This window comes from Pipistrellus kuhlii, unplaced genomic scaffold (assembly GCF_014108245.1).
Source record: "Pipistrellus kuhlii isolate mPipKuh1 unplaced genomic scaffold, mPipKuh1.p scaffold_m20_p_7, whole genome shotgun sequence".
Taxonomy (NCBI): domain Eukaryota; kingdom Metazoa; phylum Chordata; class Mammalia; order Chiroptera; family Vespertilionidae; genus Pipistrellus; species Pipistrellus kuhlii.
In genome coordinates this window covers 2,027,330-2,054,002 of record NW_023425573.1, presented here as the reverse complement: position 1 = coordinate 2,054,002, position 26,673 = coordinate 2,027,330, and the positions used below count along the sequence as shown (strand labels likewise).

At 41.3% G+C, this 26,673-nt stretch overlaps 1 protein-coding gene across 4 annotated transcripts in view; it reads right to left on the bottom strand.

Annotated features, from left to right (window-relative positions):
- FN1 (fibronectin 1) overlaps positions 1-26,673 on the bottom strand; it is a 66,405-nt gene that overhangs the window by 16,020 nt on the left and 23,712 nt on the right. For 2 of the 4 annotated variants that reach the window (XM_045575664.1, XM_045575666.1), the window contains exons 16-33: positions 25,879-26,007; positions 25,677-25,766; positions 25,159-25,353; positions 23,643-23,915; positions 21,790-22,056; positions 17,124-17,218; positions 15,321-15,489; positions 14,536-14,622; positions 12,063-12,254; positions 10,504-10,776; positions 8,901-9,083; positions 6,685-6,774; positions 4,875-5,144; positions 4,016-4,132; positions 3,207-3,371; positions 2,612-2,767; positions 1,545-1,658; positions 504-767 (exon numbers count right to left, since the gene is read on the bottom strand). In XM_045575664.1, the coding sequence (XP_045431620.1) occupies positions 504-767; positions 1,545-1,658; positions 2,612-2,767; positions 3,207-3,371; positions 4,016-4,132; positions 4,875-5,144; positions 6,685-6,774; positions 8,901-9,083; positions 10,504-10,776; positions 12,063-12,254; positions 14,536-14,622; positions 15,321-15,489; positions 17,124-17,218; positions 21,790-22,056; positions 23,643-23,915; positions 25,159-25,353; positions 25,677-25,766; positions 25,879-26,007 (3,129 nt within the window). The remainder of the gene's footprint in view (positions 1-503; positions 768-1,544; positions 1,659-2,611; positions 2,768-3,206; positions 3,372-4,015; positions 4,133-4,874; positions 5,145-6,684; positions 6,775-8,900; positions 9,084-10,503; positions 10,777-12,062; positions 12,255-14,535; positions 14,623-15,320; positions 15,490-17,123; positions 17,219-21,789; positions 22,057-23,642; positions 23,916-25,158; positions 25,354-25,676; positions 25,767-25,878; positions 26,008-26,673) is intronic. The other 2 variants (XM_045575667.1, XM_045575665.1) reach the window with 2 other exon arrangements.

The following is a 26,673-nucleotide window of genomic DNA, read 5'->3' as shown; positions in this document are numbered from 1 at the left end:
ATAAAGTATTGTGGAAAGCATTTGCCCTATGTGTCTGGTTCCCAATCTTTTAAGCAAATTATTCACCGGGCACACGATTGTCTAACCAGAGAAAGAAGGTCTTACCCACGAGTTTTCAGAAATATGCTGCTATGAAATGGCTCATTTTGGGTACCTTTTTCAGAGTAAGCTCTAGGATGCCATACTCCTTTATACACAGTGAGTACAGCCACAGGGAGGCATGGCTCAGAAAATAATCCAAAATTTTAGAATTATCTTGTAATGTCTCATCTTATGGCCTTGTTAATAAGCCAAGCTACTCCAAAATGTTCGCGTATTAGACTTGATTTAAAGATCACCTAAACTTCATTGTTTACTACTATTCCCCATAAAGAGGGCCTTCCTAATAGAGGCAATTTTTTTTTTTTACCCCTTACATGGAAATCAACAGCCTGACTAATTCATTCAGCAGGGCCTAAAGCCTCTGCTCCCATGAGCACCCAGTGGTGCAGTGAACGATATACCTGTGGACTGCGTTCCAATCAAGGGCTTGCTCTCCTTATCGCCGTTCAAGGCAACCACACTGACTGTGTACTCAGAACCGGGCTTGAGGCCCTTCAGCTCTGCAGTTTCTTCTTCAGCACCGGGGAAGACCTCATGGATTCCATCCTCAGGGCTCGAGTAGGTCACCCTGTACTTGGAAACGTGCCCCTGTGGGCTTTTCCAGGCAATTTTGATGGAATCGACATTCACCTCAGTGAATGTCAGTCCTTTGGGGCGATCAATGTCTGTTAGGCAAATTAATGGTAAGAGGTTATGTGAAAAGCAAGTTGTGAAATAAGCATTTTTTTTTATAACATGCAAAGCAGTTTTGCAGATACCATTCTCTTGGATGAATTAAATTCCAATCAACCCACTATTACAGAGAAAATTACCTGATCCCGTTGAAGTATTTTTGATTTTGATGTTACATCACTTATTAAAACAGGTGTACACGGGATGTGTAGACCCTTGCAAAGTGTCCTCTCAGAGAGGATTGATGTGCATTGATTTAAAGATTTTGTACCATAACTTAATTTTGCAATGTGATGTCAGTCTCACGGACCTGGATTTTCTACGAATGGTAAAACTGATATTCAATGTTAGATTTAGATTTTTATAATCCTTCTTTAATAAGTTTGGTGCAGCCGCAGTCCTGCAAATGCTCCAAACATACCAGCTTCATGATAAAGACTTCAATCAACTTCACCATCCTGCTGTAGAAAAGACGTTGCTGGCCAAACATTCTGTACATGTGCAACAGGCAAATAAGCTTTTGCTGAGGCCATTTAAGCAAAAGAAACTTAAAGCACAGCAACCAACTATGGTGGCTCCACAACGTCTTTCCCTATATGTTCATTGCTTGGAACTGGGAAGAAAAATTATGCTTGTAAAGGGCTCAACATATAAACTGACCAACCAGTTGGCTTTCCCCATGTATAATCGCAAATGACATGCAGAAAACATTCAGGAGCCTACAAACAAGATCTGACTTTGAAAATGGAAGATGAGCATGGGTTACGTACTGGTGACGGCCGTCTGGACCAGAGGCTTACTCTCTCCGTTTGGACTCTGAGCGTAGACACTGACCTCATACTCCACTGTGGGCTGCAAGCTTTCGATGGTCATTTCTGTTTGATCTGCAAGGGGAGTGAAAAGCAAATGCAGCATCTATATCATTCCACTGTACTGTCATTCAACAGACATTCGTATTTCGGTAGAAAAATGTGTGGTGGCCTAGGTTTTAATTGGCAGACTTTATCAGGAAAATATAGAGGAGTCAGAGATGGATTGCCTCTTAGATAAATGTGTTCATTGCTAATACAAGTGATCACATTGGAATACAGTCACACTAACGAATAAGCTCCAAAATTTAATATGATGCCCCAACAATAAATTATAATAATTTTGAAAAAAAAAACAACACAAAACAACAAAACTTGACTTTAAGATATTGCCTTAAGGTGCGCGCTCTCTTTCTGTAGAATGTCTGCACTTCCCTCCCCACCCCCCACTTCTTCCTTGATGGTGAATACCTTTGCTTCTCTCTCCCCTAAGATCCAAAGCCCCCTCCCCCCCTTTTTTTGCCTCTGTAACTTGTTTCCTGAGCCCACATAACCCAGCTGGCCCACTTCTCCTACCTCCGTGACTTTCTAAATAAACTTTTACTTGTATTTGAAAAAAAAACAATATTGCCTTAAGATCTACATTTCACAAACATTTTATAGGAAAAACAAAACAAAACAGAAAAAAACAAAAGCAACGGCTAAAGGATATTTAAAAAATCAGTTAGGCCAATCTCTCTCTTCTTGGTGTACACAGTGAGCAAAACCACAAAGGTGGGTCTCATAATTTAAGACGGCCACACCATTAAGCAGGACTGTGTCTGCAAAAACAGAAATGCACTTATCCAGAAAGTTCTCGTGTAAAGGGAGGAACAATCTTGAGCCCTGAATTCACAAATGGGGGAACTGTAACATAATGATATAAGAATACATAGTACTTGGAGGTAGGTGGCTGTTGTTTTTTTAAAAAAACACACTGTGTGGACCTCTCGTTTTTTCTGGCGCACGTGAGATGCTGCAACGCCTACCTGGACCTGCAGTTTTCGTGATGGGCGGTCCCCGGCCGTTTTTGGGAACAGTGGTCACTCGGTAGCCAGTGACAGGGGAGCTTGAGGGCAGCCATCTGACACTGATGCTATTATCCTGAACATCAGTGATATGCATCTGTGGTGGTTTGTCAATTCCTACAAAAAAAAAAAAAAAAAAAAGAGGAGAAATCAATGAAGCCACAGCCCATGAGAACAAGACTGAACAAGTCCTCCAGCTCTGCTCCGTATAGGACAATCCCCTCCTATGATTAGCGACTCCCAAGTATTTCTTTTGCAGAAACAGAGATAATTTTTGGGAGGTGGGGCAAGCATCTGGATACCATGACCTATTTTCAAGATGGCTGCTTCATTCACACAAAAACTATATTCTGAATTAGGTGTTGATCTTCTTAGCGCTTCATTCATTCATTCAAACATATTTATGAAACACCCTCTATGTCTGTCTCTTTCGTAGGTATGTGGAATACGTCCATTAACAAAACAGACAAAAATCCCTGCCCTTGTGGCCATTTCCTTGTCTGTTTGGTTAAAAACTATTGGCAGGAGGTGTTCTTCATCCCAAAGGAGTCGATACCTGTCTGGTAATTAATGGAAACTGGCTTGCTGCTTGCCGGGCTGTCCCCGCGGCCTGTGACAGCATACACAGTGACGGTGTAGTCTACTCCAGGTGTGAGGCCCTTGATTTCTGCTGTAGACCTGCTCCCCGGCACAGTGAATTCCTGGACGGGGCCGTGTCCTCCTGTTTGAAAAGAAGTTAGTGAAAGTGTGAGGGGCTGAGAGAAACGTGGGGATTGCCGAGTTACTGCATTACCATATTGAGAGCAGCCTGCAAGTGACCCTTTCAAAAGGTGCTCTTAACAGGGTTTGAACAAAAAACTCTATTTATGCATGCAATAAATCTTGAAGAGTTCATGAACACTGGGAGAATACTGTGGTTAATGCTATTTTAACATTCCAGTTGTACAAAAGTCAGAAGTGTAAATTAACGTGAGAAGGGAGAAGAAGGTAAGTCCTCCACCCAGGATTGCATAAGCTGTGTTCCTTTTTCAAAATTTTAATAGAATATATCCATGTTAAATAAAATTATTTGAAATACAGACAAAGTAAAAAGAAAAATACAAATCCTTTATCACTTCACTGCTGACACTAGGTATGTGAGTTTGCCATCCTCTCTTCCTCGGCTCTACTAGTCCCCCTCTAGCTATACAAACAATGTCTTATCCCGATGTTGCTATCAATTATTTCACGAATATTTTTCACATATTCTTGGGAAAGACAAGGCTCCGCTGAATGCACTTGCCAAGCTGTCGTTAATTGTGTGTTCACGGTTGGGTTTACAGGCTCTGACTTGATTGGATGGGAAGTAGCATGTGACTGACGCACCTGTTTCTCCATAGGTGATCCTGTAATATCTCACTGTGACGGGGGGAGCTTCCCAGCTCAGCAGGAGGCTGGTGGGGTTCGTGGCAATAATTGCCAGGTCCCGTGGAACATCAGAAACTAGAAAAAGCAAGGGAAAGTTCTCACATCCGTAACTTTCAAATAATGCCCAGATTCACTCTTTGTTCATTTTCCAGATAATTCTAAGTTTTTTTTAATATAATAGTTTAAGTACTGTACAAAATTAAAAATTATGAACAAGGTAAGAGGTTTTAAGGCGTCAATGCAAATTCTAATAAAATGATTATTTCAAATTTATTGAATGTTTCTTCCCCACCCCCCCCAAACTTGCTCTTCTGAAAAAATTTAAAACAACAAAAAAGCCACAAAAATAATATAATGAACACTCATATCCCCTTTAGTTATTTGGTAATTGGTAACATTTACACCCACCCCACCCCCCGTTTTTTTTTTTTTTGTTAATCCATTTGAGACTAGGGTACAAATATCATGATAATGCTCCCTTAAGTACTTCAGCATCTATCGAGAACTTTGACACTATTACATTAAAATAATCATGATTTTAAGAGAACTTTGAAAGTGTTTTCTATATTTTGAATAAAACTGCAGTTATTAAAAATGCTTAAATCAGGTGTGAAATTTCTTAGAATAAAAAAAGTATCTTTTATGTACTCTAAGAAGGAGATTTTTCGCCATAGTTTTCTCTCACTTCCCTATGTCTCATAACATGATCTAATTTTTAAGAGATGATGACATAGATTACACCAGCCTCTTTCACAGAATATACCACTTGCATAGGGAAAGTCCTCTGAGTTTCCTTGAAGACCAGAAAACAAGTTACCTGTTGATTGCTGACCAACCAATGAGGGACTTTCCTCTCTGCCATTGAGTGCAACAATGCTGACCACATATTCTGTGCCCGGATTGAGGTTGGTGAGGGTGATGGAATTCCGAGTCGGGGGCACTCGATCTTCTCGAGGTCTTCCACTACCATGTTCGGGATGATGGCGAATCCTGTAGCCAGTGACGGTGGCTCGAGGAGCAATCCAATGCACCGTGAAAGAGTTGGCAGTGATTTCAGAGAAGTCAATGCCAGTTGGGGAATCAAGACCTGTTTTTCCCACCCAGGGGGGAAAAAGAGAGAGAGGAAGATGGGGGGAAAACACCACCAGATTACGAAGTGAGAAAATGGTGGAAAGTAACATACATCTGATGTTTCTGGGTTTTGTTTTGTTTGGTTTTGTTTTTTAAATCACAAGGAATTGCCATAAACTCAGGTTATGATGAACTGATTCTAAGCCACATATAAATTTCAAAATCATAAATGACTCAGTTCAAAATGGCCAACTCAAGCATTTTCTTTGTTCTTTTGTTAAGCATTCCAAGTGTCATTACAGGAGGTTTCTACATGCTATTGAAGAAAAGGTGTTTAAGATATTCTGGAAATTGATATTTTTAAATGTTTCAGCGTTCAGTAGTCTGTGTTTCTATCCTGTAAGTGTATCTCTGAAAATGAGAAGGTCTTCCCACTCTTGAGTTAAGTGTTTGGCTCTCAAAGCTTTCTACACTCAAGAGGAAATTGATATGTCAACAGGTAAGGATGATGTCAAACATGAAAGTTTCTAAAACTAAGACACTATTCTAGACAAGTTGCAATGCAAGTAATTTCTCATGAATTGGAATTTAGTGCAATGCAGAAAAATCAGAAAGAATTTGAAATTTATCTCAAATTCAAATCGTGTGACCTCTCTGGGAATTCCAACAAATTTGTCTCAGTTAAAACATTCACTTATTCTATCCAGTAACATAATCAAACCAAAGAGATATTACAACACCTTTTTGGAAGCAAGTGGACTGTAATGAATTAATTAGTGGACATATTGCATTGCACTTTTTTAAAGGGAACAATTAAAAAAGTAACCTTTAAGAAAGGACATGTTATGGGATTCAATTCAACTTTGTTTTTATGGTAAATGAAGATTTAATAAAGTAGAAAAAAAGATATAAACTTGTTTATCTTAGTTAAACAGGGAAAATATGACAATGACAGTGTTAGGTCAGCCATTAGACAGAGTTCCCTAAAGAGAAGGAATGTTTACCATGCCTAAATAATAGACATTATTAGATATTCTTCGTGGGAGAGTTTTTAGAAAGATAGACAACAAAGTTTCTGAACTTTTCAGTGTTCTCTGAAAACAGAGAACAGAATCTTTTTTTTTTTTTAAATATATTTTATTGATTTTGTACAGAGAGGAAGGGAGAGAGAGAGTTAAAAACATCGATGAGAGAGAGTCATCGATCAGCTGCCTCTTGCACACCCCCAACTGGGGATATGCCCGCAACAAAGGTACATGCCCTTGACCGGAATTGAACCCAGGACCTTTCAGTCCCTAAGCCGATGCTCTTATCCATTGAGCCAAACTGGTTTCGGCAGAGAACAGAATCTTAGTGGCAGGAAGTCAGGGTAATAGTTGAATAAGGTGTCTTTTAATTTTCAAGACCAGTGATCACAAAGTAATGACAAGGCTATGGGCACCACCATCACCACCACAACTGATGGAGACGTTATTTTTAGAAGGAGTATTCCATTTTTGTTATTTAACGTTGGTCGGTGAACACTACTTGATAAGCATATTGCCAACATGACTCACCTGTTTTCTGCCTTCCTCTGAGTGGTGTGCTCTCGTGTTGTTCATAAACACTGGAGACGCTGACCAAATATTCGGTGCCAGGCAGGAGATCTGAGGAGGCAAGTGGGACTTTAAAACTGTCCTTGAAAGCATCAAAAACCAAAGCACCCCTGGGACTATGTCAGTTTATAAAATATCCAAGAGTCCAGCCCGAAAGCCTACTTATTCCTGTGTGAATGTGGGTGGCTGCCCGGAGATGGGGCTGCCACTGGGTGATAAGGAAGGGTCACCTTTGCCCTGTAGCATCTCTAAACCCCGGCCTCTGTTCCACCTCATGAGTGTGACTCAGCCCGATCTGCAATACCATGGAGTTGTGGTAGCACAGTAATATTACTATCATCCACTTCATAGTACGTCTGTTGGGGTCATGTGCTGACAATGACCTTGGCACTGTGGATGATCATTTACTCAGAACAACCCAGTGAGGCAGTCTGCTACTTTTTTAAAGCAGCTCTCTGGCCATATAATAAACTGCATATATTTTAAATGTACAGTTGGACAGGCTTTGACACATGTATACACTTGTGAAACCATCACCACATTAAAGATAATGAACAAATCCATTACCTCCCAAAGATGGGTTTATAATTATTCCCATTTTACAAATAAGAAAAGTGAGGCATAAAGAAGTGATCTCCTTTGATATGCTTGCCCAAGATCCTACAGGAGTTGACCCAGACCATGATCCATGGTCTTAACAATTAACTTCTACTGGGAAAGGCATATCCCAAAGGGAAAGTGATTGGTTCTGCCGTATTAAGGTAAGAGCAGACACTTAAAAAATTTAAATATACCGTACATTCCTGGATATCTTCTCATTTTGAGGAACAAAAAAGGTCCATAGTAAGGTTTCTAACCATTGACCTCCTACTCAATAACCCCCATTCCCCTCCATATCAACTCCCCTTCAGCATTTCTGCAGAGGTCCACAATGGAGCTTGGACTCCACTATCCTCCTTTCTGCTTGGCCATGGCCAATTTACTTAAACTCTGGGCACCTCTGTTGTTTCATCTATAAAATAGGATATAATGGCTACTCTAAGGCAGCAATAGCCAACCTTTCAGACCTCACAGACCACCAGTGATCCGAGGACCACTGGTTGGTGACGGCTGCTCTAGGAGGAACTGACTACCTTGAGATCTAGAATGAGGTCTTAGAACACAGGATGACATGTGACAGATCTGTGGCTAAGATGGGGCAGATGGTGGTCCTGAAGCAGGGGCTTCTGCATTGGGTAAGGTTATAGCTACTGATCGGCGCTCTAGATCAAAACAACCTTCCTGCTGAAAGATAGATACAAGAACGCTCATGCACTCAGCCACGAAAGGAGAAACCAAAACTATGGTCATACTATGTCTGAAACACAGAGAATGTTTTCAGACCACTGTTTGGTAATGGGCCTACATATGAACTATTTCTCCCTTATGTCTCAACGTTGGCTGTTCTTATGTACATCTTTTAACTAGTACAGTGAAAATAGTGAAAAGCAACGTTTACTTGAAACACAGTACCATGTTGCAGCCCTCTTATAATTTCTTTAATAAACGATATCTATTTCAAAAGAGTAGAAACTGGAAAGAGGCAGTTTCCATAAATGGTTGTTGTTGTTTATTTTCATGTCAGTAGTTTTCTTAAGTCCTCAGCCTTCTGAGAAATCCTGCCAACATATTCTTTCTGAAGTACAAATCAAACTGGCTCTTTCTTCAAAGAGCATCCTGATCTATCCTGAGTAACCCAGTCACTGTCCCATGTTCTCAGATGCTAAACAGATTGCCTGCTGACATTTAGGGAACAAAAAAGAGAATAAAATAGCTACAGTGCCATTATTCTCAATCCTCATTTTCTCTCCAAACATTCAAAGTTAGTCATATAATTTCTCTTGACATACATTACTTTAATGTGCTTATTTGGAGGCAGAGCATGTTCTAATGCTGTGTCTTTAAACTTCATTGCTGGTGTTTTCTACTATGATTTTTTTTAAAGTTGTAGAGATGAAAGACGTGTTAAAGTAACAATAAACATGACATCTTCCAAAACTGATAAAGCCTCAGGTCAGACTTGGACTTTAGTTTGTACTTCTACTGTAGCTGTTTTGATCTTATCTGCTCCCACCTGAGAACTGAGAATTCTTTCCTCATGCTTGGTATTGATTGAACAGATACATTTGAGCTCTTACTTGTCAAGACCACCACATTGTCTGATGGAGAAATGGACAGCTCTGCAACATCCTCCTCATTTTTCACGGGTGAGTAGCGCACCAGGAAGTTGCTCAATTCAATGGATGGAGGCGGGGCCCACGTGACACGAATAGTGTCTGGACCAACATTGGTGAACCGCAGGTCAGTGGGAGGAGGGACAGCTGGTTTCAAGTAAGGAGGAAGACTAAGTTACTATCATTTTTAAATGAAAGGTAACAGAAATAGCTGGAAAGGTAAAAACAATATTTCATGCATAAAGGAAACAAGTCATCATCATGCATAGTCTAATCTAAATCTAATCTAAATGAGAGTAAACTATAGTTGACCCTTGAACAAAACAGGTTTGAACTGTGTGGGTCTGTCTAGGTTTTTAAAAATACTGTAAATGTATTTTCTGTTCTTTATAATTTTCTTAACGTTTTCTTTTCTCTAGACTACTTCACCGTGAGAATAAAGTATATAATTTGTATAACATACAAAATATGCGTTAATTGACTGTTTACGGTATCAGTAAGGTTTCCAGTCAACAGTAGGTTATTAGTAATAAAGTTTTGGGGGTATCCAAAGTTATACAAACTGTGTAGCGGTCAGTGCTCCTAATCCCCATATTGTTTAAGGGTCAATTGTACTGTTAAAAATAAAACACTACACCTAGTACTGTTAGGCCCCTTTCACCTTTCTGCCATCAATATAACTTAAACAATAATTTTAATTGACATCCACATACGTTGCTTTTAAATACTGAAGATTACTTCATCCCAGGCTGAAGAGGCTCAAGTTGCCACACAGCAGAGAAACATAGCAGTACTGTCCGAAGAAACACATGCACACAGACAAAAGGAAGGCAGGGTCCTAGCTGTCCCCCTGACGGGAGAGGATGAGAGCTACAATTCCATTCCACAACTACTGCTCACAAGTGAAGAGGGTTCATGCAAATGGGTTCTCAGCATGTTCCTTACCATGCAGGGCAGAGAACGTTTATAATGTTGCATGCTCGTCCCAGACTGAGGTTAAAGAGGAGTTTCTTTACCTCGCCATAGCAATAGAACTTAGAGTGTGCCAAAGTTTTGTGGGTTTTTTTGTTTTGTTTTTTTCTCTATCTCAAAACAACCCCTTTCCACTCTACCCTAAATTTCCATGGGTTTTTAGTCAGCTACAAAGAAGGAACATGGTAGTGTTGATCAAGAGCAGACAGAAGGAAGCACATAATGGTACATTTTGGAAGTACTTTCTTATTAATAACTGGTGCTCATGATACAATTTGGCATTGATGTTAGATCATTTAAAAAAATCACAGGTCTGAAAATTCAATTAATATTTGTATTTGTAGATCAGATACCGACATTTTGTTAGCTTTCTACATATTTGTGCTTTGAATGAAAGTCTACTGAAGACTGCTTGATTAGGTCTTCACCCGATCAGTTTAGCATCTGCATTGGATTCCTTACTCCCCCCAAACCGCCTTCTCTTAATCTTTGGCAAATGGCTGGCTTCCCCATGGAAACATCCATCTTTAACCAGTGACTGGTGGCAGCATGCAACACCATCCGTGTCTCAAACACAGAAGTTTTCGACATTCACCCGTTTGCTGTGTCAGTGTAGTAGGGGCACTCTCTCCGCCATTAATGAGAGTGATAACGCTGATGTCATAGTCAATGCCCGGCTCCAGCCCTGTAACTGTGTAGTATCCTACCGAGGAGTCCACAAAATCTTCAAATATGGGGATACCTTCTCCTGCCGCAACTACTGTGATGCGGTACCCAATAATGGTGGAGGAGTTTAAGGGGGTCCACCGGAGGCCGATGCTTGAATCGGTTATATCAACAAAGCTTAGGTCAGTGAGCTGGGGCACCTCTATTGAGTTACAAAGCAAAAGGGGGAGGGAGGGGGCACAAGGAAAATAGAGGCAAAAAAAGAGGAAAAAATAAAGCAGTGTACATCAGGTTACTAGTGGTAAAATTGACGGGACGTTAAAGCAACGAGGGTAGTATGCAGTCTGTTCCCAATTATCTGAAAGATTCCTGAGCATCCTGAATAGTTTGCCTCCCTGTGAGAATCAAACAAGTCACACTATTCTTAGGGATTCTCTTGCATTTTGAACATGTCTCTAAACGGTATAATTGGAACTTCTTAGGCTCCTAAAAACTTTAGGACTGTTTAGGATGTCAAAACCATCCCTAAGATCCGTTCATAGTATCTGTAGTATCAGCAATGTTGTCTTAAAAATCCAAAAATTTTCAGTAGGAAAATAAAGCTTGCAGGAAGATTTGTTTAAAAACTTGATTGGTGAGTTTTTTCACTTTTCTCCCCATACAAAAACTCATGACAAGATATGGCCATAATGTTAACACATTATGAATATATGGTGTGAAATATGCCATCTAAAAGCATAGTCAGGGGGCAGACAGACTGGCCTGAGTCCAAGGCCAGTGCCAATATTGTGTTTAACTCATGATCAAAGTTATTTAATTATCACTACTAAAAGCATTCTACCAAAATGCACGAAGGGGAACACCATCTGTCTGCTTTCATCCGTCACAGTCCCATTTTGGACAAACAACAAGCCTATTGGACAGGTCTTTTCAGTTCTGAGTTTCAATCCACAAGAAAGAATGCCCCGAGGGTGTGGTCTTTCCTTTTTTTTTTTTTTCTTTTCAATTTAAAAAAAGAAGGATTTGAAACTAAAGAACTAGATGTGTAGATCAGGTGCTACTTCAGTGCTTACATATGGAAACACGTACTATTTTACAGACAGCAGCTGACCAGTGGACTGTGAGATCAGGCACAAATGGACCGCGGGGATGCATTTACCATATTACTTTTAGCCTGTCAGTACTGAGTACAGACACGTGACATCGTTTTAGTAATATTTCCATGGGAGCAGACAGAGTTAATGCCACGGTTGCCACTCCATCACATACTCATCGCAACAGACAGCTTCCCGGTGAAGCAGGCAGTGAGCAGCGTTAACAGCAAGCATTTGTCCAAATTGTTGCTCTGACGTTTTGAAGAGTGCGGTTGGGAAGTCGGAATTCAATCCCCCCTCTCTCTGACACACTCAACCCCCTGGGGATTAAGATGTTAATCCCCACGCTTACTGCAGCTGCCATTCTGAGGATAACAGCTTATTTTCCCATTACCTGGCACGATGGCAGCAGAGATAGGGGCACTTTCCTTGTCATCTTTGATCGTGTAAACACTGACATTGTACTCCAGGCCAGGACTCAGGTGCTCAAAAGTGCAGGAACTCTGATCTGCATGGACCACTTCTTCCAGAGAATATCCCTGCTGGCCATTTGTTGGGATGGTGGTGATTCTATAACCACTGATGTCTGCAGGAGACAGAAAGGAGTAAGTTAGTTAATGCAGGAAGAATTTGCAACCCAGAGCATTTTAAACCAGAACCCAGTGATGAACCCACACAGGGGAATGGGGAAAGTTCAGGACATTTATTGAGGACTCTGCTGTCATTAGTGCTTACAACAACCCTTTGAGGCAGGCAATAGTATCCTTGGTTTAAAGAAAATCTTGGAATGGGAAAGTGATCACCAAAGGCTTTCTTGCCTCAAAATTCCATGATCTTTCTACCACTGTCCCCGGTACCCTGACTGTCCTTACTGGCTCATCTGCATAATAGCTGGGGAATATTCCATTTTACCTGCTTAGTATGAAATGGCTCTCAACCCTAGGCTCATTCCCCAAAGCGGGCTCTCCTCATGTACAAAGTCTAACTAGGGAATTTACAGGAAGGGAATAGGAAAGGAGAAAAAGTGGGAGAAAGAAGTGGCTCTACTTATTCTAGTGAAAGAATTTGAATTCAGGAATCATAGAAGTAAGGCAGTAAGAGGGTTGAGTGGGGGGGAGAGATTCAAATTAAAACAGCGATGACTAGCAATCTATAGGAACATACTAAAGTAAATGAGAAAGTATACTTATGCTAAACTTAATAAAGGGCAAGAAAATGATGGCATATTTTGCCATTAGAAATAGGATGAAAACAAAATCATAGACAAGAAAACCCAACCGGATGGGAAATACATGCTGAGGTCATTGCATTTGCTAGTGACCATCTATACAGGCAGGCGAGGCCACTCACTAAGACTAAATATTTAAGGACCTAGCTTTTGACAAGCATGAAATTTGCCAACTTAGTTTCAAATTCAGAGTCACTTGGCTGGAAATAGCATAACTTTGGCTTAAACAGAGTTTCCACAGATAATGACAACTTCACCAAAATCACTCTATTTTAGAGGGAGATTAAGAAGGACAGATTGAGCCGAAACTGGGATGGCTCAGTGGATAGAGCGTCAGCCTGCGGACTGAAGGGTCCCAGGTTCGATTCCCATCAAGGGCATGTACCTTGGTTGCAGGCACATGCCCAGTAGGGGGCGTGCAAGAGGCAGTTGATCGATTACTCTCTCATGGATGTTTCTAACTACCTCTCTCCCTTCCTCTCTGTAAAAAATCAATAAAATATTTTTTTTTAAAAAGGAACAGGTTGAGCTAGTTTTATTCTGTGTGATTGTACACATTGATCAGATAATTAAATTCTCTTCCTTGTATGCCTAAGCAAAGAACTATTTCTAAAATTAGAATTAGTGAAATAATAAACTAAATATAGCCCTTAAAGTAACCAGTATAATGGATATGGGTGAAATCATTGTGAGTTGGAACTTCTGTTTTTGTTTAATTTAGAATTTTCTCATTTATGACTATCCCAATATCTCAATAGTGACTCTTTTAATATACTCAATATTAACTAATACAATTACATTTTGGGTAACATTTCTCATTTAAAGAAACTTTGACATGGGCTTAGTGAGTATCTAAAATCTCCCCTGCCATAGTCATAGTACATATATCATGCTACTTGAAAATAGCTATAGCTAAAAATGTTTCACAATAAGTTTCAATATGCGTGACCAAGGAATTTAAACAAAAGCTACATTCAAAGTTTTAAAAACAGTCATGGAACTCCATGTCAGAAATCCCTTGGTACAACTATACATAAAAAACACACACACACAAACAATCAGGTTCCAAATATGTGATGCTGGGTGTGAGAAAGGGTCTGAAAAACTTCAGTTACAATCCCAATTTTGTAACATTTACAATTTGTGACCATGGATAGGCTAGTTTTTTCTGAGTCTCAATTTTTCATTCTGCAAAATAAATGGATCATTTCCACCTTACATCACTCTTAGATTTTTGTGGTGCAACTTATGACCATGTATGCGAAAGCTCACTGAATAATAAACTCAAATCTGTGATAACTCATAAAGGAAAAATTATGCAGTATGATTTCAACCAGTATGGCAATTTTGAATGCCACTGGGCAAAAGCCCCTTCCAGAATGCTTTTCCACAGCCCTCATGACTCCTTACAGAGCTCAATGGGCACCTGCCTTACTCTCTTTCCTGTGAGCCAAGTAAATATGCGGTAAAACACCCTCCCTGTCGCTCTATGATGCATACTCATGCCCTCCTGTGCTTCTTCTGGAGGGATAGGTACTTTCCATTTTCACTCTGTACTTCTCGGAAAGGACCGGTTCCTAAAACCCTTGTCTTGGGAAGGTATTGCTTACGCATGCCCTCTGATACTTCTCAGGCTTACCAGGGGTGGTGCTTCTTTCCCAGGAGACTGTCAGCACTCCCGTGTCAGGGTTGCTCTCCAGGTGTAAGTTTGTTGGGGGAGTTATAGCTAGAAAAATAATGGAAAATTAAAAGTTAAAGCTAACACAAAACACTTGACCTATGGAATTCTTCCCTACCTCTTTATGTTTCCTTCCTTCCTTCCGTTCTATCTCTCTTTCTGAAAGAGTTAGTAAAAATACAGACGTTGTACTATGAAACCAAGGTGGAAAGCAATTCTCTGACAGAATTTTTTTTTTTTAAATGACCAATGATTTTGCAATACTATTGAAATCGTTTCCATCTTACCAGTTCATAAATATTCTTGAGATGGAAAGAACACTTCGGATGCCATAGACTATATGGCATGAATTGAACTTGCTACTTGAAATTTAGCAACAGCTATTAATATAAGTAGGAGTAGATCTTCCTCCTATGCCATTATCATATGTAAAAAGTGATGTGGGCCTGGTGAGTGTGGCTCAGCATTGAGTGTCCACGTATGAACCAGGTCGCCAATTCGATTGCAGATCAGGACACATGGCCAGGTTGCAGGCTCAATCCTTAGGAGATATGCAGGAGGCAGCCAATCAATGATGTTTCGCTTTCACTGATGTTTCTATATCTATCCCTCTCCTTTCCCCCCACCCCCTCTCTCTCTCAAAAAAAGAAAAAAGAAAAAGGGGGTGTGTGATTGATTTAAGCTATTCTTTGAAAGTGGAACAGTTTAAACACTTAAAAGAAAGAAGAGCAGAGAAGTCCTCTTACGTGTCACCACTTTGTTGACAATGGGTGTGCCGCTCTGTCGCCCGTCTTTGAGGACCGAGACGGAGTACTCGTACTCCACACCGGGAGTCAGGCCAGACACCACGATGCTTCCTGACTTTGAAGTCACTTCTCGCGGAGCTTCTCCTCCCTGGCTTGGTCGTACCCCCAGCTAGAAGAAGAAAAGCAAAATAAGCACCAAGAACAAACCTTCCCAGAGCTGGGTTTCTCCCGAGAGGTTGTGGCTCCGTTTCATAGACCGTGACCTCGGGGATGGCACCGTGTGCTCTCACTGGGGGATGAGCTGAAGCCTGGCCTTCGTTCACACACGTCAGCCGGGATTCTCTGTCCTGGGGGGCTGGCGTGGGGAAGGTGTCCTCTGAAGCTACACAAAGGTGGTTGTCATAAAAGGCTCCAGGAAAATGTGATTACCTACTATTTTTTAAGATAAATCACCTCCTGGTGCAAACAGTAAATTCGCACACAGGGGCCTTGGGCCACATGGAAGTTCATTACTATTTCCTTTCACTGGAAGAAATCCCCTAGCTCTTGCTTTAAGGAGTTATTACCATTCAATTCACCATTGAGTGGCCAGGCGGGATCCAGCCCCTGTGCCACTCCTTTTGAAGAAGTAGGCTCAGAGCTTTAACTGCAAGACCGTATGTTACAAAAGGAGAGTTAAAACAAACGTGCCCATCATTTGAAATCCTTTTAAGAGTTCCTTTCAAAAACCTAAGTAATATTATGTCATCAATATTCCACTCTAGAGACATCTTTTTGTAGGTTATAAGGCTTCTGACATTATTAAGGGAAGTTTAGAAGGTAAGCTGACAATCTTCAAAAAGGGCTTCTCTAAATGTAAGTAGCTTAATCATCAATATGACCATTTGTACAGCTCAAAGAAGAAATGAACTTTGGTATATTTTCCTAAACAAATAATCATGGGGGGGGGGGGGGTTAGTCTTGATTTCCAATAAATATTTCTCTCTATATATTCTAAATTTAGAAAAAAAAAGAATTATTTTAAGCAATTCATTTGTATTCATCATTCCCCTAATATTATCACTTTAGAGAACAGGAATCCATATACTACAGGGAAGACCTTAATCTTAATTTCCATTAAGTCATTCACCCACAGGAGCTTAGAACAAGTTGAGATGAAACCGATTGGATAATAATGTGATTTTTGAGTGACACTCAGTTTAATTGGTCTCCCTAAATGGGCTTTCATGAACTTGTTGACACCCATTTAGAGCAACAGATCAAATGGAGTTTCCTTGTGTTTTTAAATGTAGTTCCCCGAGGGAAAGGATGGAGAAAATAAGATAACAGCAGTGACAGTTGCATGCTAATGTTTTATCCTTTGCAAAGCACTTTCTCTGCCTTCATCCATCCTTCTAGCCAGTGAGGCGAAAGTACTGTTATGCCCCGACAATGTGGTCAGAGAGGTCTGAACAGAAGCAGGTAACAAACCCCCGCCAAAGTGGCTCAGTGTTTAAGCATCGACCTATGAACCAGGAGGTCAAGGTTCAATTTCTGCTCAGGGCACAGGCCTGGGTTGCAGGCTTGATCTCCAGTGTAGGCTGTGCAGGAGGCAGCCAATCAATGATTCCCTCACCATGATGTTCCTACCTCTCTTTCCCTCTCCCTCCCTCTCTGAAAAACAAAAACAAAAAAAAACAAAAAAAAACAAAAAAAAAAAAAAAACCAGTCCTCCTGACTTTTGAACATCTCGACTTCTGCCGCATCCAGAAACAGGGGCACCTCGGGGCTGTATCACAAGAGATGAGAACATCTACGATTTACCTTAAAGCCAATCCTGGGAGCAGGTGTCCATGTTATCACTATGGTGGTCTCGTTCACCTCTGTGTCGTAATGTGGGATGGAGCTCATGGGCTTCTCTGTGAAATGGGATAAATGCACATGTCAAAACCTGAGACCCACAGGCGATTGCCTAGAATGCAGATAGTGAGTATTTTTTATCAAGAACCTCGGTTTCATCAGCCGGTGAGCCCAGAAAACAGCACCTGTCCCTTCGCTGGGTGAAGGTCTAGGGTAGGTCAGGGCTTCCCCGTCTTCCAGGAGTTACCCAAGTCATCTGAAACCTGGCTGGAAGGCAGGTTTACGTCTTTTCTTCATAGTTAGGATTTAAGTTTGAGGACAGTAAATTTCCCTATAGCGTTAGTTTGCAAAACTGGTCACTGCCAACTAACTACCCATCTGGCTCTTAACGCTTTGAACACCATAAGCGTCCATAGCCACAAACCCCAGATATCAACTCTGGTCGCCCAATTTTAAATTCAGATTTGTTGGTGACATCTCTGGGTTTGTAAAGAAAATTACGGTAACTTAAGTTTGTAAATATTCCAGCGCATATGGAAGAAATAAATGGGGACGGTTTCCATTTTGGATGCGTGGGAGTTAACTGGCTAGTCACTAACTTGAGAACAATGTTAAATTTTAGATGGCGATCTAAAAACAGCTTTGTGCTGAATTACTCCCTGAGGGTGGCTAATTAAATTTGGTTCCAATAAGGGACGCCATTAGAAAGTTAAACAAAACTGGCCACCATGGATGCAGTTATAAATTCTAAAGAGACCTTAAATATGTGAGCATTCAGAATAACAATACTGCAGATATTTAATATCTTACCACTGCAATCAAGGATTATCACAGAAGCTTACTCACATAGTCTAGCATTCTGGCACCACTGTTATTTCTCTTAGTGAAAATATTACTTTAAAAAAAATTTTAAAAAAAGGAAAAGAGGAGTACAGAAAGTTAAGACAGACATTTGTAATAGTCCTAGAGATCTTATAAATTTAGATTTCTAAAATAGAATGGGCTGAACAACTGAATCTTGTAATAAAAGGAATAAGCACTCCAATAACTGGCTGCTCTGGGAAAGGTGAGGCCTCAGAAACCAAGACATCTGAGTGAGTCAAAGTCGAGGATTTTAAGTGTGTAATTGGTCCTGGTCACATGTTTGGGTCTTAGTTTCCAGTTGCTTCCTCTTTACCTCCCGGCCAAATTCTGTGCCTACCGGAGGAATAAAAGCTATTAAATGCATTTATATTAAATCATGAAGGGTGGTGAGGCCCCGTGTTGCCCTCCAGAACTATGCGTATGTTCAGGGACTGAAACGTGTGAACACTCCGTCTCCACCTAGCTTCAGTCAATTATTTGGACTCTGTCATGTGGGAATTCAGACCCACGATTACAATTCTTTCTTCTTTTTTATTCCCAGGTTGGAGTCTAATGTGCAGTTTTTTAAAAGAATGTTTTAAAAATATTGCCCTAAATATTGTAGTTTGGCTCAGTGGATAGAGTGTTGGCCTGTGGACTCAAGGGTCTCAGGTTCGATTCCAGTCAGGGGCATGTGCCTTGGTTGCGGGCACATCCCCAGTGGGGAGTGTGCAGAAGGCAGCTGATAGACGTTTCTCTCTCATTAATGTTTCTAACTCTTTCCCTCTCCCTTCCTCTCTGTAAGTCAACAAAACATATTTAAAAATAAAATAAAATAAGATATTGTGTATGGGAAAATAAATTGTGTGTGGGCCACTTTGCCATGACCGTTCTAATGGCTCACTACACGTGGCGAGCTGTTTCTATGTCTGTTATTATTCTGATGGCATTTGGGGAAGGGAGAGGGCGGGAAACCAGGGTGAGTGACCCGTGGTCCCTTTCCAGTGTCTTTTAAATCCTACCCCACTTAGCTGCTGCTGCTGGCTTGGCCAAAATGCCACCGCCAGCCCCGTGTGACTAGGTTAGTGGCCACAAGAAACGATGTGGTAAGCTTTCAGCTTCTTTCACTGAACATCTGTGAAAGCCACAACCTTTTCAAATTATATTCTCCTCAGCTGCCCTGGGCTTTCCGATTGGGAATGTCCCATTGCCTGAGCCCGCCAGCAAGGAGCTCCTCAGGCTGGAGAGCATGCCCTCAGCCTGGGAAGACCATTACAGGAACATCTCCAAACCACAAACCGACACACTGATGTCCAGCAAAGGATGTGTCTGGAAGCCGGCAGGTCTTGTGAGGTAAAGAACAGCCTGGCTGTTTGTTAAAGGAGTGACATGTACCGGATTTATAAAGGAGCAAACGGAATTTACCCCCCAGGAATGCCTCTCCCACTCACACAGTTGCTCTTAAAAAAGTTAGCAAACCCCAGCAAAGTTGTTCCCAGGAAGCCCTGCTGATGGTTAGAGCCGCAGAGAGTACTGGCAGTTTAGCAAACATTGTAAAACTCCCTGCTTAGTGGGTTTATTTAACACTAAGTGTGGTTGAGCTGTTTTCATCATTCTTTCCTCTTCATCTTTTCCTCAATCATTTATTTCTTTTAAAAATATATATATATACTATGTACAAGGTAATATGGTAACCTCTAGCTAGTGAAATTAGTCTTGACAATATGTAAATATATTGTGCAGAGCAAAAAACAACACAACCTACATATCAAAGTCTCCTAAAAGGTTTAAAATAGTCCATTTTGACCCAACCTACTCCACTCAATTACTGTGAGTTGCATTAAAAATTATTTTTCTTTTATAGGTACCCTGTCCAATGAAAGAGATCACATGAAATGCATCTTGTGTGCAGGAGTAAAAATGATAACTATATAAGTCTACATTTACGGATATGTTTATATAATTGTGGAATCCTATGTAGTCAGTAAAAGACTACATCTACCGAGACCCATATTCCATTGCAGTGAAGGACATCTATAAAAGTTCTATAGTTACAAGAATATCAAGATACTGATTTTATGTTAATAGATTTTATGGTATCTCAGTAATATGTAATATAAACAGCAATTACTTAAAAAGAAGCCTTCACTAGTCAAACTCCATACACTAAATTTAAATGGAAGTACATTTTTGGTAAATTATAAATTCCTATAAGAAAAAATTTATAGACAATTTCTTTGGGAGATAAATTCCATAGCTGTTTTGTTGTTTGCTTGTGTTTTTTTTTAACTAAATTTACATTCATTTTTTGAATGCTTTTTAACATCTATATTTTTGGTCAGAGTAAATTTGTTGAAAGCTTTATGAAAATGGCAAATTAGTTCCTAGTTGTGTGTGTGTGTGTGTATATATATATATATTATATATATAATATATATATGCTAAAAAAAGTGTTACATTAGGTGTTCTTATAATTCAACATGTCACGTTAAAAATAAATAATGCTCAGCCAGAAATAAGGGCTCTCATATTATATAATTCTTTGTAGACTGAGCGAGAGTGTGTTTAGTAGAAGTCAGTTGATGAAGACAGGCTTACACTGTGAAATGAAAGAGATTTAAAGGCCACTTGCTGTAAAATTGAGCTAAAGGACAGATGTGACCAAAAATTATTGTCAATATTTTTCCTTCTGTGGAATTTTAAGAGACATTGAAGAAACATGACATTCTTTTTTAAAAAGCTATTCTGCTCTGCAGGACCACTGAAATCTGCTGCAGCAACACTGGCAGAGAATCACTTCCTTGCTTTTGTTCTGTTGGTGCCTGTTCAGTCGGTACATTTCTTACCACACTTACTGCTGCCATTCGATACCCAAAGTGGTAGCATGTAGACATAGGTGCTGATCTCCTCTCGCCTTGACTAGTATTTGGTAAATTCACTAACTACGTTAGGATTCAATTTTCAAATAATTGGGTGTTTTCAACCATGTTACTCAATGTTAGTCCTGGAGCAAATAAGGGGACTGGCAACATATGTAACTTCATGCATTGTTTCTCTCATCAGGAAAACTCTGCCTTTAAAAAAATGATCACTGGACTCAGCAGTGTGCTTCATGCTTTTCAGTCCGGCACAAGCTCTGTACTGTCCAGTCACAAACAGTTCATGGGCCAGCAGCTGGTCCACGGACCACACTATGTGTAGCACCACTTTGATCTTTAAAAGACTATCTTGCTGAAACCGGTTTGGCTCAGTGGTAGAGCATCGGTCTGCGGACTGAGGGGTCCCGGGTTCGATTCCGGTCAAGGGCATGTGCATTGGTTGCGGGCACATCCCCAATAGGGGGTGTGCGGGGGAGGGGGAGGGTGCTGCTGCTCGATGTTTCTCTCTCATCAACGTTTCTAGCTCTCTATCCCTCTCTCTTCCTCTCTCTCTCTATATAAAAAGACTATCTTAAATTTATTTCTTACCCCAGCTGGTGTGGCTCAGTTGGTTGAGCATCGCCCTATACAAAGAAAAGTCACCGGTCTGATTCCCTGATACGGCACATGCCCGGGTTTCAGGTTTAATATGCAGTTGGGGTGCATGCGAGAGGCAATTAGTATTTCTCTCTCCCTCTCCCTTCCTCTCTAAAATCTATAAAAAAAATTAATTAAATTTTTATTTCTTATTTAAATCTTGTACTAAGTTTCTTGAGTTAACTTAAAAAAAAAAATGGATCAAGAACAAAGAATGTAACTGTCAGTGAGAACCGACGGCATCCCTAAGAAAAGACTGAATTTTGGCTTACGGGTAGTAAAGACTCCAGTGACCGGGGGGCTCTGCTGGTTGCCTTTCACAGCCACGAGGGTGACCGTGTTCTCGGACCCAGGCTGCAGATTCTTCAGGGGGTGCTGTGTGGCGGAGGGCCCCACAGTGAATTGCTGGGGTTGGCCTCCCCGGGTCAGGCCCACGGTCAGTCGGTACCCGCTTATCCGGGCCCGAGGCGGAGTCCAGGTCACTATGACAGTCGTGTCAGTTTCATTCATAAACTGGAGGTTAGTGGGAGAATCCAATTCTAGAGGGAAAAAAAAAAAAAAAAAGGATAAAACACATCAAGAAATACCTGAACCTCAGTAATTATCACACTGAAATTCTACAGTTTGAACTTTCTCAAGTTTTCTTAGGGCTGACACGATATCCATCAAAGCCTTGGAAATGCTGAGCCATTAAGGAAGTGAGCGCTACATCCTTATAAAATTCTGTGTCAGTCATGAGAAACGGCCGACCTTGTTTTACTTGGCTGTGATTCTGTGGAAAGTCTAATTTTCCCTCCTCATTACCTTCCAGAATGACACTAACATTATAGAGATGGCATTAAAAAGAAGAGACACAACATTTGTAAACACAAGTATTTACTCTGCTGAGCCAAGAAAATTAAGAGGAACAAGCCCAATAAAACGAGGGCAAGCGGAATGCTCCACAAGGAACAAAAACAGTGTGTTCCTCGTTTATTTAAGGAATAGTCCTTTGATGGGGAAATAAAAGTAATTTTCACAGGATTCTAGTTAGACGATAATTACTACATAAGACTCAGAACTTCAGAATCATGGCAGGAGACTGGCGAGTTTGCACTGACGGGAAGAAGCACATACTATATTAAGTTGTGAGTTCTCTTCTGGAGTATGATAACTAGCAGTAAACCTGCAGTGATTTAAAATGCTTTTAAGAGGCAGAAAATGTCTGCAAAGTAGTTAGGTGTAATAATTGGAAGCATGAACCTGTCCATCCAGCTCCATCCCTTCCTAGACCAGAGACCTATGTTGTTCTAAGCGACAGAATGTTGTTCTAAGCCTCAGTTCCTTCATGGACCCAAAAAGGGTAACAATGAGACCTTAATTGTTAGGTCAACACTAGGATTAAATGGGATAATAAAGCTTCTAAAGAACTGAGCAGAGGACCTGATGCCTAAAGAGCACTAACTGTTTTAGCAATGACTGGGTATTTCTCGGAAGAAACCCAACACACTCAATCGAAAAGACATACGCATCGTATATTCATGGCTGCAGTATGTACAGTGGCCAACATACGGAAGCGCCCCAGGTCCCCATGAAAAGATGAGTGGATAAAGAAGTGGTGCCTATAGAAAATGTAGGATGACTTAGCTATCACAAAAGAATGACGCCTCGCCATCTGCAACCACGTGGCTAGACCTAGAGGTTACTGCGCTGAGTGAAATAAGTCAGACAAAGACAAATGCCAGATGATTTTCCCTTACATGTGAAATCTAAAAAAACAAATTGTCTTTAAAACAAACAAGCAGAACAGAAGCAGACTCATAGATATGATTTGTTACAAAAGTTTTAGATTACATCTGGAGCTGGATCTAGATATATTTACTTGCACAAACGTGCACTCGGATTTTTCAATCCATGCCTCCACTGCAAAGGAAATTAGGTTCTCTATGTTCCCCTCTCCCAGTGCCATTTTGCTGACGCATGTATTTGGGAAACAGATCACCATTTGTGTCCACGCGGGTGTCGCTTACTGACTGAGCATTTTCCGCTTCCTAACTGTAGAAGCCAATGGCGTGCTGTGCGCCCAGCCCAGATGGGCAGTGGGAGTGGACACGGAGGCGGAGGTGAGGGCGGGGGTAGAACTTACTGGTTGTCCGTTCTCCCACGAGAGGCTTGCTCTCCATGCCGTGGTTCACGGCAAAGACCTTGAAGTGGTACGTGACCCCGGGGGTCAGCCCCAGGATTTCGGCAAAGGTGTTCCTGCTGACGGGCAGCTGCTGGCCGTGCTCCCCAGGCATGTGGACGGGGATCACATCCACGCGGTATCCCGTCACCGCGCTGTCAGGGGCTGTCCACATGATGGTGACCTTCACGTCCGTCACTTCCACAAACTGCAGGTCCCGGGGCGGAGGCACTTTATCTGACAGACAAGAACCCACTGGTCATTCACCATTCTGGCCGAAGATTATTATTTTTAAAAAATATATATATATTTTATTGATTTTGTACAGAGAGGAAGGGAGAGAGATAGAAACATGGATGAGAGAGAATCATCGATCAGCCGCCTCTTGCACACCCCCTACTGGGGATATGCCCGCAACCAAGGTACATGCCCTTGACTAGAATCGAACCCGGGACCCTTCAGTCCCCAAGCCGACGCTCTATCCATTGAGCCAAACCGGTTTCGGCCGAAGATTATTTTTTAAAAGGCAGTTTCCTGAGTCGCGGGAGGCAACTCCTAGGGCCCCTCATCCCAGAGCAATGGTAAGCTTCGTCTCTGAGCCAGAGGCTGTGCTTTTTGGCTTCTATGTTCATGGTCTAGTCATACTGCTTTCATCTGACATTGGGAGGTTTTATTTCAAATACGTAAGTTTGCAAGTGAGGTTCCAGCACGGGAAGTGTCTTACTAAGGGGTCTGAAATGAACATGAAGAAAAAAACAGAACACCCCACTGAGGACAACAGAAAAATATGCGGTAATTTTCACTTTACTGAATCATAGTATGATACTTAAGAGCAATAGATGAACTGACCTCCTGGGTTTCCAGGGAAAAATACAAAGACTTCATGGTGTCAGTTTTTTTTTTTAATCAGGAAAATCAACAGCCAGCTTTGACATTGTTTTATAATATAATAAGGACATTTCAGCCAAATTTCATAAATTTAGAAACACACTAATCTATGATTACTAACATATAGGAACTTCTGATAGAAATAATACACACACACACACACACACACACACACACCCAAGACAATATTCTTTCTCCTTACACTCCTGGTCCTCCCAAGCAGGCTAATAGAATGAACACAATTCAAGGATGGCTCGGTTCCTCTAACACAGCGATTTCCAACTGTATGCCACAAGAATTTTTAAAACATGCAATCCCTGGCTATTTAGTCAGGGGACCTCTTTTGCCCTTAGATTGTCAAATAAAAACCTGACACCAGCCTATATATAGATGTCCGGTGTGAATGAATCAAAAATATACCTTTTTTTTTTTTTGCCAGATTAGCAAAAAATGTATTTTGGTGTGCAGAATTTTAGTGATTAGCTAATGTGTGCCATGAGATAAAAATGGCTGCTCCACCAAAATGAAGATGAAAGCTGTTACCTGTTAGGCCCCAGCAGATAAGAGAGTGTGGGCAGTGTCTCTGAGTTACCTGCACGGGGGACACCAGTGGTCTCCTGCTGGATGAAGACAGGAGCGCTTTCTAGGTTCTCCTCTACAGCGTAGATGGTGATGTTATACCGCACGCCAGGCAGCAGGTCACTCAGCGTGACGGAGTTGGCGGTCTCAGGAAGGTTGAGTTCTGTGCTACTGCCTTCAACTGAGGGTGAATACACGATTCTGTATCCTACAGATCCAAGAAGGAAAAGTCAGCTGGGTTAGCCAGGAGGCAGTGGTTCTCGGAAAGTAGACCCTTTCAATGCCGCCACTCCTTTAAGAACCATTTCGTACAGAGATAGGAATAGCCATGCACACACACACACACACACACACACACACACAGACACACACACACACACACACACACACACACACACCCCTCCACCCTAGGCTAGCAATGATGTAGGAAATGAGAATGGTACCCCCGTCCTCAGACCAGAATCTGTCCCTCACCCCTTTCTTATGCCATCGTGATCACCATGGCAGCCAGGAAGAGGAGGCTGAGCTGACCTGTGATGGGTGCCTGGGGCCTGCTCCAGCGAACAACAATGGCGGTGTCATCAACCCGGTCCACAGAAGGGTTCGGAGGGGCATCGGGTGCTAACAACAACAACAAAAAACACACACACACAGAAAAACCATCAGAAAAGATTGCTATCGGTCTGCTTTACAAAAAGAAAAGGCTATTTTGACACGAGGCATTACACAGTACCTGTTGTCTGTGAGGTAGACAGGATCAGACTCTGCTCTCCTTCCTCGGATATCTGATAGACATTCACAATGTATTTCCGGCCAGGCAGCAGGTCGGGGAGGTTTACAGAGGTGGCCGTGCTTGGAAGGTCTTTGAAATAAGAAGGAAAGGTTACTAATCAAGGATACCAAGTCCCTCAAATGACTTCACAGCCCAGGAGAAGAATATTTTAAAAAATGACACATTCATGAGGGGGGAAGACTAGAAGGAAATGTACTCATGGATACTTAATAAGGATCAATGCACAATGGGATAATTTTTCTTCCTACTTTTTCATTTTTTCAAATTGGTTCTCTAGAGATGCATAATTTTTGTGCATTTTTGTGGTCACCCATCAGTGTGTGACCACAGTCCTCTTGTAAACCAAGTAACTAGAAATCAGAGCAGTGGTTATGGGTAGGGGTGATGGGGAGTGAGGTGTATTCACTTTATAAAAATAAAAATAAAAATTCACTGAGCTCTATATTTATGATCAGTGTGCTTTTCAGTATATACTGAGTGACTAGATTATTATGATCTCTGAACGCATAATAATAGGATATATGCTGAGTGGCCAATACGCAAATTGTCCCCTCCACCAGGAGTTTGACCAGCAGGCAGGCTGGCCAACTGCCCACGTCCCCTCGCCCTGGCCATGCTGGCCGGACCCCACCCATGCACGAATTCATGCACCAGCCTCTAATATGCACATTAGAGTGGCCAGATTATTACGTCAGTGTACAGATTATTCTACAATCAAAGTTTTAAAAGGCCCCT